Source organism: Sciurus carolinensis, chromosome 8, assembly GCF_902686445.1.
Source record: "Sciurus carolinensis chromosome 8, mSciCar1.2, whole genome shotgun sequence".
NCBI lineage: Eukaryota > Metazoa > Chordata > Mammalia > Rodentia > Sciuridae > Sciurus > Sciurus carolinensis.
The window spans coordinates 93,581,896-93,595,590 of NC_062220.1; the positions used below are offsets into that span (position 1 = coordinate 93,581,896).

The following is a 13,695-nucleotide window of genomic DNA, read 5'->3' on the forward strand; positions in this document are numbered from 1 at the left end:
AGAGCAATGTGCAAAATGTTATTATAGAACACTAGGGTAGAAAGTTTCATTGAACTGGAGGGAAATCTACCATCACTCAACCTACGACATTCATGCATAGTCTTTGTATTTCAAAAGAATAAAAGTAAAATATATAGAGAGGGTCAGAAAAGATAGACAACACAAAGGATCTTCAAGTGGTTTTTTAATTATTTAACATACAGAGGGCAGAACAATAATAAAAATCCAATGAAATCATCATATGTATATAGAACATTTCATAGTTAGTAAGCTCATCCCTTTTTTGAATTCTGCCAATTTTTTAAAAATATAACCTAGGAAATCATCCAAAATGTGTTTCTTTTGAATTTTATATTAGTTATGTCACTTTTTCTTCTTTGCTCCACACCTACAAAACAAATTATTTAAAACTGCTAAAATAAATGAAATGTGGCATGCTTTCTTAGTTGTTTTATATTCTGTATTTAAAATATTTTAAACTAATGAAAGTTGAAAAACCATTTTAATATTTTTTCTATTATGTGATTGCTTGCCTACTATAAGTGAACTAATTTATGGAATTGAATCATTTTGTTATCACAAGTATAGAAGGCCAAGAACATAAGGGAAGTATGAATATAAAAACTTCAAGATGATTAACTTGAATGCACATTAAAATACTGCAGAGCTGGCATATTTAATATTTATCAAGCAGAGGAAGAGAGTGTTACTCTGCAATTGGCAAGTGTATCTTCAAGATAATTACCACTTTTCAAAGCATTATTGTTGGATAGGTTTTATAGGGGGAAAGGATTCATAAAACCTGACCTTCCTCATCCAAAAAACAAAAATAAATGAGGACTTAAAAGCATGCGTTATGAATGATAGTGGCTGGAAATAAAGATTGTGTCCAATAAACCACACGGCCATCAAATCATCAAGATAAAAAGAAAGGCCTTTGCTTCATTCAAGATCTAGCATCTGAAAATCTCATTTGATACATTTAACTGGTTTTTCTTTTTTCTATTCTGATTGTTTAACCACCAAATTTTACTGTGTGCTGCAGCAATTTTCATTTTACTTGACTATTAAAAGAAAACCACTGGATTCTAAAGACAAATTAAAACCTGTTGCACTCAGGATAAAAACTAATTAGGGGAAAACACTTATTTGGTTGGGTAAATAAATTTCTAGATATTCAAAATATTACAAAACAAGTTGTTTGTAAAAACATTTGAACACTATTAAAGATCTTTCTTGAGGTCTAGTAAAAGAAAAAACATCACTTGAATGGACACAGTTTCCTCATAGACTGTGCAGTGGCTGTGAGCAGTATCAGGGTCCCAGGAAGTGTCATTTCAGAGCTGCATTCTTCAAAGTGGTTAGGGAGTCTAAGTTGATACACCTGGTACTAGAGAAAATCTGAAATGATTCACCTAGTTGGATAAGAAAGGACTTACATATCCTTGATTTATTAAATTCCATTGTTCTTTTATATACATTTTTCCTTAAAACTCTAAGATGAACATTTTATGCAATATAAAATGATTTAATCATTTACACAACAAGCTTAATAAAGCTGACAGTCAATGGAAAACAATGAAGTGATCTACCTTCAGTAATCAGAAAAAACTTTAAATCATTTTTATTATCTTGTTTATAAGTCTCTTATTAATGCTTGTGATTTTTAATAAATCACAAGGCAAAAAAATAAGGCAAACCGTGTTTGTTTTCAACACACCTCTTGCACCATAGTGTAATGGGTAGTGTCATTCTCAGTTAACCTTCAGTACTCTGTACATAGTATTCAGAAATACTGTGGTGAAGTAGGGCCTCCCATCCTTGAGCAGGATGCTACATAGGGGAGGGTTAGCTGCATTGGAAGGGTCTTCAACATCCCAGATTTCAAGCATGCTGCAACCAGGCCTGAAAAGATACAAATATGTATGTATTAAAAATAAGTTCAGGGCTGGGGAGATAGCTCAGCTGGTAGAGTGCTTGCCTTGCAAGCACAAGGCCCTGAGTTCAATCCCCAGTACCGCCAAAAAAAAAAAAAAAAAAAAAAAAATATGTTCATACATAGAGGAGATATATAAATTATAAAGTATCTCCTGGATTTTCAGACACTAAATTCTTTAGAGATTAAAGATTTTTAAGAATCATTTAAAAAATACAAGTTCAAAACTTTTAAATAATAAAATGAAATGAAGTATGTTGCATTTTCATGTCCCATTTAATGAAATAATATAATATGAACTTATAATAAAGGCTCAGTATACATTCAGAAATACATATTTAGATGTTCACTTTCAAAGTGAAACATTTCCAAGCACCATCACCATCCTAACATAGTAGAATGAGATGAAATAAAGAAAGCTAATCAAATTTCTGATTAATTCCAATTTTTTGGCATAAACTGCCTTGGATTAGCATGAATATAGTCCAAGGAAGGGAAAGGAAGTTCTTATGCCAAGTTTGTTTCCTTCAATGCTTTCCCATTTTAGGTGGTTCACTATGGATTAAATGATATAATATTTCTCACCCTGCATGGGAATCATTAAAAGGAAGAAATCACATAAAATTGGTTTCTACTTTTTTTAACATCTATATTGAGGTATAATTTATGTACAATAAAATTTACCCATATCATATGTGGTAAAAGTTTAAGTACGGTCAAATATGCATAGAATGAATAAACATAACACAATCATAATATAGAAAATTTCCATCACTTAACAAGTTCCCCTGTGTCCTGCAGTCAATTCCCTTCCCCAGGCAAGGTCCCAGGCATGCCCTGATCTCCTTTCTGCACTACAGAATAGTAGGCTTCTATTCTGAGAAGGTAGGTTTCTCATTTCTGGTTTCTTTACCTTAGAATGTTTTTGATATTCATACCTTAGATGTTGTAGTTCCTACAACTACTATTGTAGATCAGTGGTTCTTTAATTTTCATTACATGGAATTACAACAATTTGCCTATTTGAAGTTAATGAACATTTGAGATACTTTGAGGTTTTGCTAATAATAAAGTGCTGTCCAAAGACTCATGAACAAGGCTTTGTATTGACATGGGTTATTACTTTAGGGAAATATCTAGCAGTAGAACTGCTGGGATGTATGGTTAAGTATATATTTAACTTTATAAGCAACTTCAAAATTGTTTTCCAAGGTCAATACACCATCTTCTATTTCTATCAATAATGTATGAGAGTTTAAGTTGTTCTACAAATTCTCACAAACACTTGGTATTATCTGTCTTTGTAAGTTGAATCATTTTAGGGTTTTTATGGGTCATTCAGAATTATCTTCTTGTAAAATGTTTGTTTAAATATTTTGCCAAATTTTATGCTGTTTATTACTGAGGTAGGAGAGTTCTTCATACATCTTGGATAAAAGCCCTTGTAAGATATTTTAGCAGATGTATTAAGGCATACTTAATCAATAATTATTTAATATACTCCACATATTTAGGGCGTATAATTTAATAAGTTTTAACATATGTATATATACCTGTGAAGCCATGGCCACAGCAAAAGTCATGAATCTACTCACCTCTCCCAAAAGTTTACTCATGCCCTCCTGCACCTCTACTCTCTTGTCCCAGGTAACATCCCTTCCCAGGAAGCCATATAGCAGCTTTCTCTCACTACAGATTTGTGTGCATTTTCTGGAATTGTTGCTTGATTTCTTTGTCTGCTTCTTTACTCAACCTAATTGTTTTGAGATTTATCCATATTGTTCTATGTATCAGCAGTTCATTCTTGTTTTTATTGATGAGTAATACTATATGGTCTAACTATTTTAATACTGTGTTTACCCATCCACCTATTGATAGATACCTGGACTGTTCTCAGTTTTGGTTTATTATGTTTTAAAAAAAACTGCTATAAACATTGTGTACAATAATTGGTGTGGATGTATGCTTTCTTTTATGCAAATACACATAGCAGGTGTATGTGTGAGTTTTTATGAATAACTTAACTGTCTTGCAAAATGGTTGTGCCATATTACATTTACACAACCCATGGATGAGAGTTGTAGGTACTCCAATGTCAGCACAGTTGGCATAATCAATTTTTTTTTCAATTTTAGTCATATTTAAGGGAGTCACTAGAGTGACTCTGGAGTCTGCTTCATTTTTCTAACTGCCAATTTGTCATTGTTGTTCTAGGAGGCAATTAACTTGCCTGCATCTACTGTCATGTGCAGCTGTTAATACCTCTGCTCAGAGGTTTAAACAAAGGCCTCAAGAATCCCTTAAACACCTTAAAGTTTCTTGAATCTTCAAGATTCTAAGTTCAAGAATTTTAAATTTTACTTAGTAATATTTTTCTTATTATGTCATTTTGAGTTATGAAAACTTTTCTCTTAAGTCTTATAAATCCAGTATTGTTCAGTATTGTACCAGAGTGTTAACACTTCACTCTGTTGTAAATTCAAATCTGCATTTCATTCATCTAATAAAAATTGTCATAAAAATGTGAAAAATTATGAAAAAAAGCTAAGTTTAAGATAGATGTGTTTAATACATGTATTGAAACATAACCCAAACATGTACAATTTTTAAGTTTTCATGTACCAGTGAAAAAAATAAATAAAAGATGCTAAATGAAAAATCAAGATGCTAAAATATATTAGAATTTTTTGAAAGTAGATTTTCCTTAAATGATAATATAATTTTACTTCTCTAGATGAAATGATTTTAAGTAAAATACCAAGGTAATAGTATAATGGAATTTATATCAAATAAAGTCTTAAAAAATTAGGGCTATTGTAATAAAGTGAAATATTTGTTGCTTTAAAATATACCATATCATATAGCAGAGTATTAATACTCACTTAGTTCTCACAACACACCATGCTTCTTCTAAAACATAATAATTCACGTGTAACTCCAACAATTTATCTCTCACTTCTTTCGCAGATTTTCGACTATATGCTGAATAAACAATTTTTGTTCGGGCCCTTTAATTTTTAACAAATATAAACAGATTTCAAAATAAATGATAATGGACTAAAGAAAAATTGACAGCAAATTGAAATCTCAATCCTCACTGGATGGAGGATTGATATCTATGACTCAAAATAAAAGAAATTATTTTTGAGATAACTATTCCCACATTCCTAGTTATATTTTCAAGGTGCTAAATCTCATAACAGTTTGAATTTTGTATATATTGCTTGTTTGTATGTAATCCAGTCTGGAGATACACTGAATAGCAGGATAATAGCTGAAATATAAAATTTGTTTCGCACAGTTCATAAATTAATCTGCTCACAGAATATTTTCAGACAGAATCTGAATGTAGTGAAAACACAGATTTCACAACTAATATCTATAGAAGCACAGAAAAACAGATGAGTTGAAGTTGAATGTAGCAAATAGAATATTTAGACACTGGGTCTCTGAGAGGTAGAAGAAGCACATTATAAATTCTTGAGAAACAGGGATTTCATCAAATATGGTATGAAAGATGATTTGGCTTTAGGTTTGGGTTCTTAGGAAACAATGAACAATGAACAGATCACCACTTATGCATTAAATGTTACTTAGGATTTCAAGTATTTGGGATGTCCAATCACTACAACCAGACATAAAATTTCAAATAATTTTAAAATTTTTCCTTTAAGAATAAACTAAAAATCCACTAAGAAAAAAAGGACTATAATTACAACAGAATAATCAAAATAATTTTTGAAAACCAGTCAGTCATGTAAAGAAAACAAAACTTTCAGAGCACAATGGAAACCAGAGTTTTCATAAAGCAGCTAAATACCCCAAATTTTTATAAAAGGATGTAATATGGAAAATTTCATGTACTTTTTCTACCAATAAGATCTAGGATGTTTCTTAAGTCAAGCAGAGGGACATGTGTTAGGGTAAAGGGTTGGCAAAGCCATCTGTTCCTTTGGCTGCTGCTTAGGGTTTAATTGGAACTTGCTTTCCCCCTCATAGACACACGTACTTTTTCAGTTTTCAGAAGTTTATTAAACCTGCTTTGAAGGAAACAGGTACATACTGGATGATTTCTGGGGTGATTATATTCTTTTTTAGCTTTCAGCAAGAAGATGAAAGCATGTGTGTGTGTGTGTATGCGTGTGTGTGTGTGTGTGTGTGTGTGTGTGTGTGTGTGTGTAAACATTTTCCCTATTCCTAAGAGCCAGTAGCAAGTAGCAAATGAGTCTAAGTGAAATATTCAGTCAGTTGCTAACCTCAAGTCTGCATCCTCATAATGTGGGTGATTCACAATAGGATGAAGAGTTGACAGTTTTATGCTTGCCATTGTAGGCATGGCACCTGCAAAAACAGCATCTGCAAAACAAGATTACATTTCTTAATAAAATGATTTAAAGAAAACTGAAAGCTAAATTTATCCATAGTATCTGAATTTAAATTAAGAAAGATGAAGCATATTTGAATAAGAACCATTTAACATCATTCATTTTATTTGCACAGTATTCATTGTCTACCATAATAACTACCTTTGTTAAGTGTTATCTTGGTGTTGGCAACGGTGCTCAGAATTTTTACAAGGAGTCAGTGATTTAATTTGCATAAGAACTCTGTGAAGTGAGTTCTATGTTTTCCTTATTTTGTAGATGAAGAAGCAGACACACAGTAAAGTGACTTGTCTAAGACTACACAGTTAAAAGGTTGCAGAGCTCACCCCCAAAGCTACTCCACTACAGCTTCCTGCCTCACTTCGGCATGACATTAAGGGCCAATACTACAGAGACACACAGGACAAGGGACAATGTAAAATCACATGAGTTATCATGAAATTAAAGCATTTAAAATTATTTAAAATACTAGGGACTGAGTGACTATTTTAAGAGGCAAGTCTCAATGGTACATTTTTTTCAAATGATTTTTTTATGTTATGATATGTAGTCATGTCTATGTGCTAGAGAACATTATTGTCTTTCTTCAGATGATCTTTAAATATTCATAATTATGTTATCTCAGTTCTCATTTGAATTATGCCACTTATACATTTCACCCAACCATTTTATAACTAGTGAGCACTACTATTTAAAGTAATGGTATGTATAAATTTAGTCATAAGTAGGACTACATAAAAAAATATCTGGCTTTTGTGTCAGTTTTGTCTCCTAGTAAACCAAATAACCAAATGCTTGTAATTATGAAGGTTGTTATCATTTTTAATTAGCACAATAAAAACAAGGCATGCTACTCAGATTTACTGAAGAAACTGTTTACTTTCAAATATAATCCAGCATTCTAAATGCAACTTTGAATGAAAATGCAAGACAAGCTATCTACAAAATGTTGGCAACATAGTGCTCGTGGCTGTCTGGGAGCCGTGGCTCAGTGTTACTGCCCAGCTTCAAGAGTATCATACTCTTATCCAACTGACCTGGAAAAAGATCACAACTCAAACTCAAAACACAGTTTCTACTGAATGTGTAGTGCTTCCTCACCAGTGTAAAAATGAAAAACTATCTGTGCACACACACACACACACACACACACACACACACACATTCAAAGTACTAACTACTTAACTACATAGTATATGTAAATGTGTGTATAAGTGTAAAGTTAACTATACATAAACTAAATAGCTACATACCTGGTCTGGTATTGTATTTGATCCATTGTATAAGTTCTTCCTGAGGCAAATTATTAAATTCTCCTATTATGCTCCATTGATTATGGAGGTTTGCACAACCTTGAATAGACATCACTGCTAGAATGCCAAAGATAACATTCTCAAAATGAACTCTGCAAAAAAGCCAGCCAAAGAGCTGAAATGAAAAAAAAAAAAAAAAACATTTATTTATAATCCTTATAAGTGCTACTGGGTCAAAAATAAATTCTTACCCTACTACTTAAACCAAGGTTTACATATGATATTAGTACATCAACACTGAATTATCATCATATTTTGCTTTAAAACAACAAATACATTCAAATTACTGGGCCTGGTTAAAAATAAGACCTTGTTCCTCTCCAAAGAATTAAGGAAGGCATATCTTATCCTTCTAGTAATGATCTGTAATCTGGAGTTAAGATCAGCAAATCACACTTTTAAAACATCCTAGAACTAAATCTGTAGTAGGAACCAGGCAAGCTTTATTAGCACTGATGTGTGTATTCCTCTCAGGAAAATAAATATTATAATTTCTGATTACATACTCATAATCAAAACTAAATAAATAAGGTATTTCTATAGGTATCAAAACTCTGGGTAATTTTTTTGGGGGGGGGTTTCAGGAATTAAGCCTGGGGCGCTCAACCACTGAGTCACATCCCCAGCCCCTTTTTTGTATTTTTACTTAGATACAGGGTCTCACTGAGTTGCTTAGGCTGGCTTTAAACTCATGATCCTCTTGCCTCAGCCTCCTGAACTGCTTGGATTGCAAGCATGTGCCACCATACCTGGTAACTCTAGGAAACTTACCTAATTATGTCCTATGTTAGATATAGCCATGGAATCCAGGATTGACAACTTTTCTTAGGAATTCTCTGTGCCACACAGGACTACACTTGAGCAATTATTCAGTATCTATTCACTTCTGAATGAATACCTGAGGTGGTTTTGGTGGGCAGGAAACTCTGGCACAAACAATTCTGAAAGACTACGTTTGTGAGTGGTACTGAACAGGTGGAGTATGTGCCTCATCACTCGTCAGAGAAATATCATTTACAATCTAAGAATAATGTTTAAAGCCATTTGAAGATGATTTTCTTGCTCATTTGTGAATTGTGAACTAACATTTCTAATTATTTAAGTTAACTAAATTAAAAAGCCTGATTTTATGTTTTGGATTACTCAGCAAAGTCAGGATAACTGTACTAGAGTTGCTACAGATATTACAGTGTACTTGCACAAGAATAGTGCCTTACCCGTCGGGAGCAGATCAAGGAAGCCATAATACACATGTGTGGTGTCAAAAACAGCTTCAGCCTCATAATTAAAACAGCAAGGGCAGTAAATGCCATCAACTGCAAAGTGTGAAAAACCAGCTATAAAACAAAACAAAGTCTTTATTTTTTATATTTTATTATTAATAAATATAAGGTATATTAAAACCACTATTATTCATTAGAACAAAGATCTTTTAACAGTAATGTCTATTAATATTTATTTATTCATTCAGCAATGGTTTTTTGAATGACTGTTAAACACTAAGCACTGTTCTGGGTGCTTCAGATATAACACTGAGCAATCTCTGCCAGTGAGGCTTACATGTGAATATAATTTAGTAAGAAGTGACAACAATAAATAGACATAGGAAATAAACAAGTCCATTATAGTCCACAGAAAGAAAATAAACCCCATATAGTCTATTATCAAGTGATAAATGGGCAAGAAAGCAGAGCAGGGAAAAGAGCCAGGGAGTGCAAGGTGGGAGAAACTGCATTTTGAATGGGATTGTCATAGTGGACCTCATTGAAAAGATGATATTTGAGCAAAGATTTTTAAAAAGTAAGAGGTGAGCTACAGAGACAAAAAACATGAAATGCTTCACAAATGTGTATATCATTCAGATATCACAGTAGTATGTAATATAAGAAGTAGAATTATATAAATATTTGTACTAACTAGTAGGATACCCTGTTTTGATCAAGGTGGAAGGTTTTTTCCCTGAGCAAAGGTTTCAAGCACAACTTTTCTAACAGAGATAGTCATAAAATATCAAAATGGACAAAGACTATGGGCACATAATGGAAAAGTAAAAGCAATTAAATATGTATGCTGTATCTCATTAATACTCAAACAAATTAAATGTTAAAGATAATAAGGTATTTTCATTTATCAAAATGACAAATATTAAATTAATACTGAATATAAGAAAATGAATGCTGAAACAAATTGATACATTTCTGCAAAGAGAAAAGAGACAACTCCTTTAACTTCCATTATAGGAATTTATTCAAGGAAATAATCAAAACACAAAGATATGTTTCAAAGATGATCGCCAAAGTGTATTGTGTGTGTGTGTGTGTGTGTGTGTGTGTGTGTGTTTTCTTACAGCATCTTCTGGCTTTTTATTTTTTTAATTAATTTTTTATTTGTTCTAATTAGTTATACATGAAGTATATTTTTATTTGCAAAACAGGAAACAACTTACCAGTGTATAGGGATAAGTAACAAATTAGTGCATTTTGAAATTACATGATAGATTATTTAATTGCTTGGTACATTTTCAGGATGTAAAGCTGTGTACATACAGAATAATAATTCTGTAAAGAAACATAACCCTACCCCCAAAACACACATACGCAGAGTGGGGAGGAGAAGAGCAGATGCTATAAGAAAACATACCAAAAAACTAATAGGTTATTTCTGAATGATAATATTTCTGCATTTTACAAATTGCTTCCAAATCCTTATTAGTATTCAAATGTGAGAGCAGACTAAAGAGAGAAGGTTCAGCAGAAATTCACCACCCATGTAGAACAACTCAGGTTCTACTGAGTGTGCACCAGCAGCAAGGCTACAACTTTGTGAAGTATCCTTGAACTAGAATTTAATACACAAGTCTACCAGAGAAAAAAATGAGAACTTTACCTCACCACGTTCAAGGAGCTGTTTTCTGGAATAAAATCAAAATATTATCTATTTACTGTATGCCCATTAAACTATGATTACATAAAAATAACTTCGTTGATTTCTTAGAATTTTGAAATTTTATTCTCTTAAACTACTTAGGGGCTTAAATAAAAAATAAAAAAGGTTAGAAAACAATACTAAAAAACACAGTACTTTAAAAGGCATAATTTACAGTCATTGTACTGAAGGTATGTTAAAAAGTCATTCTTTGGTTAAGATAAAATAAGTTTTACTGATCCCTGATGATTGTAATTCTGGAAGAATTAATGAACAGAAAGACTTTCTATTAAACATTCAAACTACATACAATAAATACTTCAGAAAACTATTATTGGAATTTTAAATTGTTTTCATTTTCACAATAAAAAACCACATGAGCATTCTTGCACAGAAAGCTTTGGGAGCATCACTGAACATTTTCTTAGGATGAAGTCTAAAAGAAAAATTATTGGGTAAAGCACATAAGTATTTTTAGTTCCAGAAAAATGGTTCCAATTTACTGAATACTTACAGGATACCCACTATGTTCTAAGCACTGTATAGTGAACAAGCAGAAACAGTACAGATAAATTTTTATCCTTGTAAGACTTACGTGAGAGGTAAAAGCCTGCCTATTTTATTGTTCCACTGAAAAGTCTAAATATTTTATAATCCACAGGATGCAGGGTCTTCTATTAGGGAATTAAAGGTCAGAGAAAGAAATAAGCCAGTGTTCAAAGGAAATTCAAGGGTACCTGTAGATTTTTTCAAAGGGTGTTTGGGGGAAGGTCTTTTAGGACAATTGTCACCAATTACTCTACCACCATTGCAGCTCCTTTCCTACATATGCAGCCAAGAGAGTGAGTTTTTCCCATTTGTCCTAAAATTGTTCACTTATAACAGAATCCTGCAGTGAGCTACTGCATGCAGAGAAGATTCCTGGTATGTAAGTTTGTATTATAATTGACGTGAACTGTCCCCTGCCACAAGGGTAAATACTAATACAAATAAATCCAGGAGTTCATTTAAGAAATGAATAAACAAAGCACAAACAGCATTAAAGTGAAGCACCAGGTGAGTAAAGAAATAAAGGAAATGACTAAATGAAAATTCCAGTTATGATCTTCAGAGGCTTTTGAGATAATACCAAATCCGCATAATCAGATAAGCTGCCATAAAAAGGGGTTTTCAGAAATTCTGAGAAAAACATTTGTATCTAATTCACAACCTCAAAATAAGGTTGAAAAATAGAATGTACATAGCTGAAGTTGGTAATGTTGAAAATTCAGTCATGGAATTCTCTGAGAATGGAGCGAAAAAAGAAATAGACAATATGATAAAAGCAATAATAGAAGTTCAAGAATGAGAGGCTAAAGTCAATGAATAGGAGAGAAACAATCCCCTCAGCTGAAGAGTTAAGAGCTCAGATCAAAATAAAACTCTCTCTCTTTTCCCCATCTCCAAACCCTACAAATTTCCAGAAAAACTTTATAGAGGATTTTTCATTTGCAATGCTCAATACTATAAATGCTCAAACTATAAATGGCTGGATAAGACTCAGACATATCTACTAAACAATCCATAATCAAGGAAGAGGGCAAAATAAATGCATTTTTCAAATAAGAAAGTACTCCAAAAGTATACTGTGTCTACATTATTACAAATATTTGAACAAGTACCCTATGAATCTAAGGGAAAAACATGAGATACAAGAAACAGTTAAAAACAAATAAAATCAGTAAAATTTGAAGTCAAAAAATTGCAGCTATCTTTAAATGCTCAGAGACTTCTTAAAACAGAATAAATAATACAACAATCTAGAAGAAAACTTTCAGATTGTTTCAGCATAAAAGGTTGCGTAGGTGGCAAGAAGTAAAAATGTTGTTAAAGCTTATGAAACAAGCAAATCTCTAAAACCAGCAAACCTTAGTGTGAATCTTGGCTCTACCACTCTCTATGTCTGTGTCTGCTAGGTTTGAATATAGAATAGAGTCCCTCAAAGTCCATGATAAAGGCCTGGTCCCTGTGATGGTGCTGTTGGAAAGTGCCAGGGAACCTTTGAGAGATGGAATCTAGTAGGAGGTCCTTAGGTCACTGGGGACAGGCCCTCAGAAGGTAGTTCTCACAGGACTTCTAGGTAGTTCCCATGAGAGTATGACATGCACTTGCACATCCCCCTCCCCGCTACCCAAGATGTGATGCTTTGCTCCTTTACTTATTTCCATCATGATGCACCACACTCAACAGAGGCCAAGTCAATGGAGCACTCCTCAATCTTGGATTTCAAACCTCTAAAAGAACTGTGTGATATAAACACCTTTCCTCTTTATAAAGTTAGTTGCATCAGGCATTTCATTGTATTAAAGCCAATTGATTAATACAGTGCCTTTGGGGAAAATTATTCACCTTTTCTATGCTGTAGTTACCTTCATCTGTATATAATGGGAACAGCAATAAACTCTTCTCTCTCGGTGTGGTTGTGGGAATTTACTGAGTTAGTAAAGATAAGAAACTAGATGCAGTAAATAACAAGTAACTCCTAGTTAGTAGTATTGATGGTAACAGGTTTTAACTATTAATTACTGATATCAATATGAATATATTTGTTAATAATTCAGAGGAAATCCCAGTAAATATGAAAAGAAAACAGATAACAAACGATTCAGTAAATGTTAAGGAAATAAGTTTTGAAAAGCATAAGTAAAAAGAATTAAATAAGATGGCAGGAGGTCCAAACACAGTGGTTATCACAAAGAATATGAAAACAGTTTAAATTCACCAATTTAAAATGAGGATTAGAAGAACTTAAATAGGAAAAAAGCCAAACATCAAAAAATACATGTAAATTAAAATGTCAAGAAAAGTTTGAAGAAATAAAAAATAGCAATAGTAACAAAAATGGCATGGTATTGGCACCAAAGTAGACAGGTAGATCAATGGTACAGAATAAAGGACACAACACAAACCCAAATAAATACAATTTTCTCATACTAGACAAAGGGGCAAAAATATGCAATGGAGAAAAGATAGCCTCTTCAACAAATGGTGCTGGGAAAACTGGAAATCCATATGCAACAGAATGAAACTAAACCCATATCTCTCACCCTGCACAAAACTAAACTCAAAATGGATTAAGGATCTCGGAATCAGACCA

The 13,695-nt window shown here is 32.7% G+C and overlaps 1 protein-coding gene across 1 annotated transcript in view; it reads right to left on the reverse strand.

The window, feature by feature from the left end:
* Positions 1-1,611: 1,611 nt before the first annotated feature.
* Dpy19l2 (dpy-19 like 2) overlaps positions 1,612-13,695 on the reverse strand; it is a 107,786-nt gene continuing 95,702 nt past the window's right edge. The window contains exons 17-22 of the mRNA XM_047562026.1: positions 10,521-10,545; positions 8,852-8,971; positions 7,575-7,749; positions 6,193-6,292; positions 4,819-4,944; positions 1,612-1,905 (exon numbers count right to left, since the gene is read on the reverse strand). Coding sequence (XP_047417982.1) covers positions 1,755-1,905; positions 4,819-4,944; positions 6,193-6,292; positions 7,575-7,749; positions 8,852-8,971; positions 10,521-10,545 — 697 coding nt within the window. The 3' untranslated portion in view covers positions 1,612-1,754. The remainder of the gene's footprint in view (positions 1,906-4,818; positions 4,945-6,192; positions 6,293-7,574; positions 7,750-8,851; positions 8,972-10,520; positions 10,546-13,695) is intronic.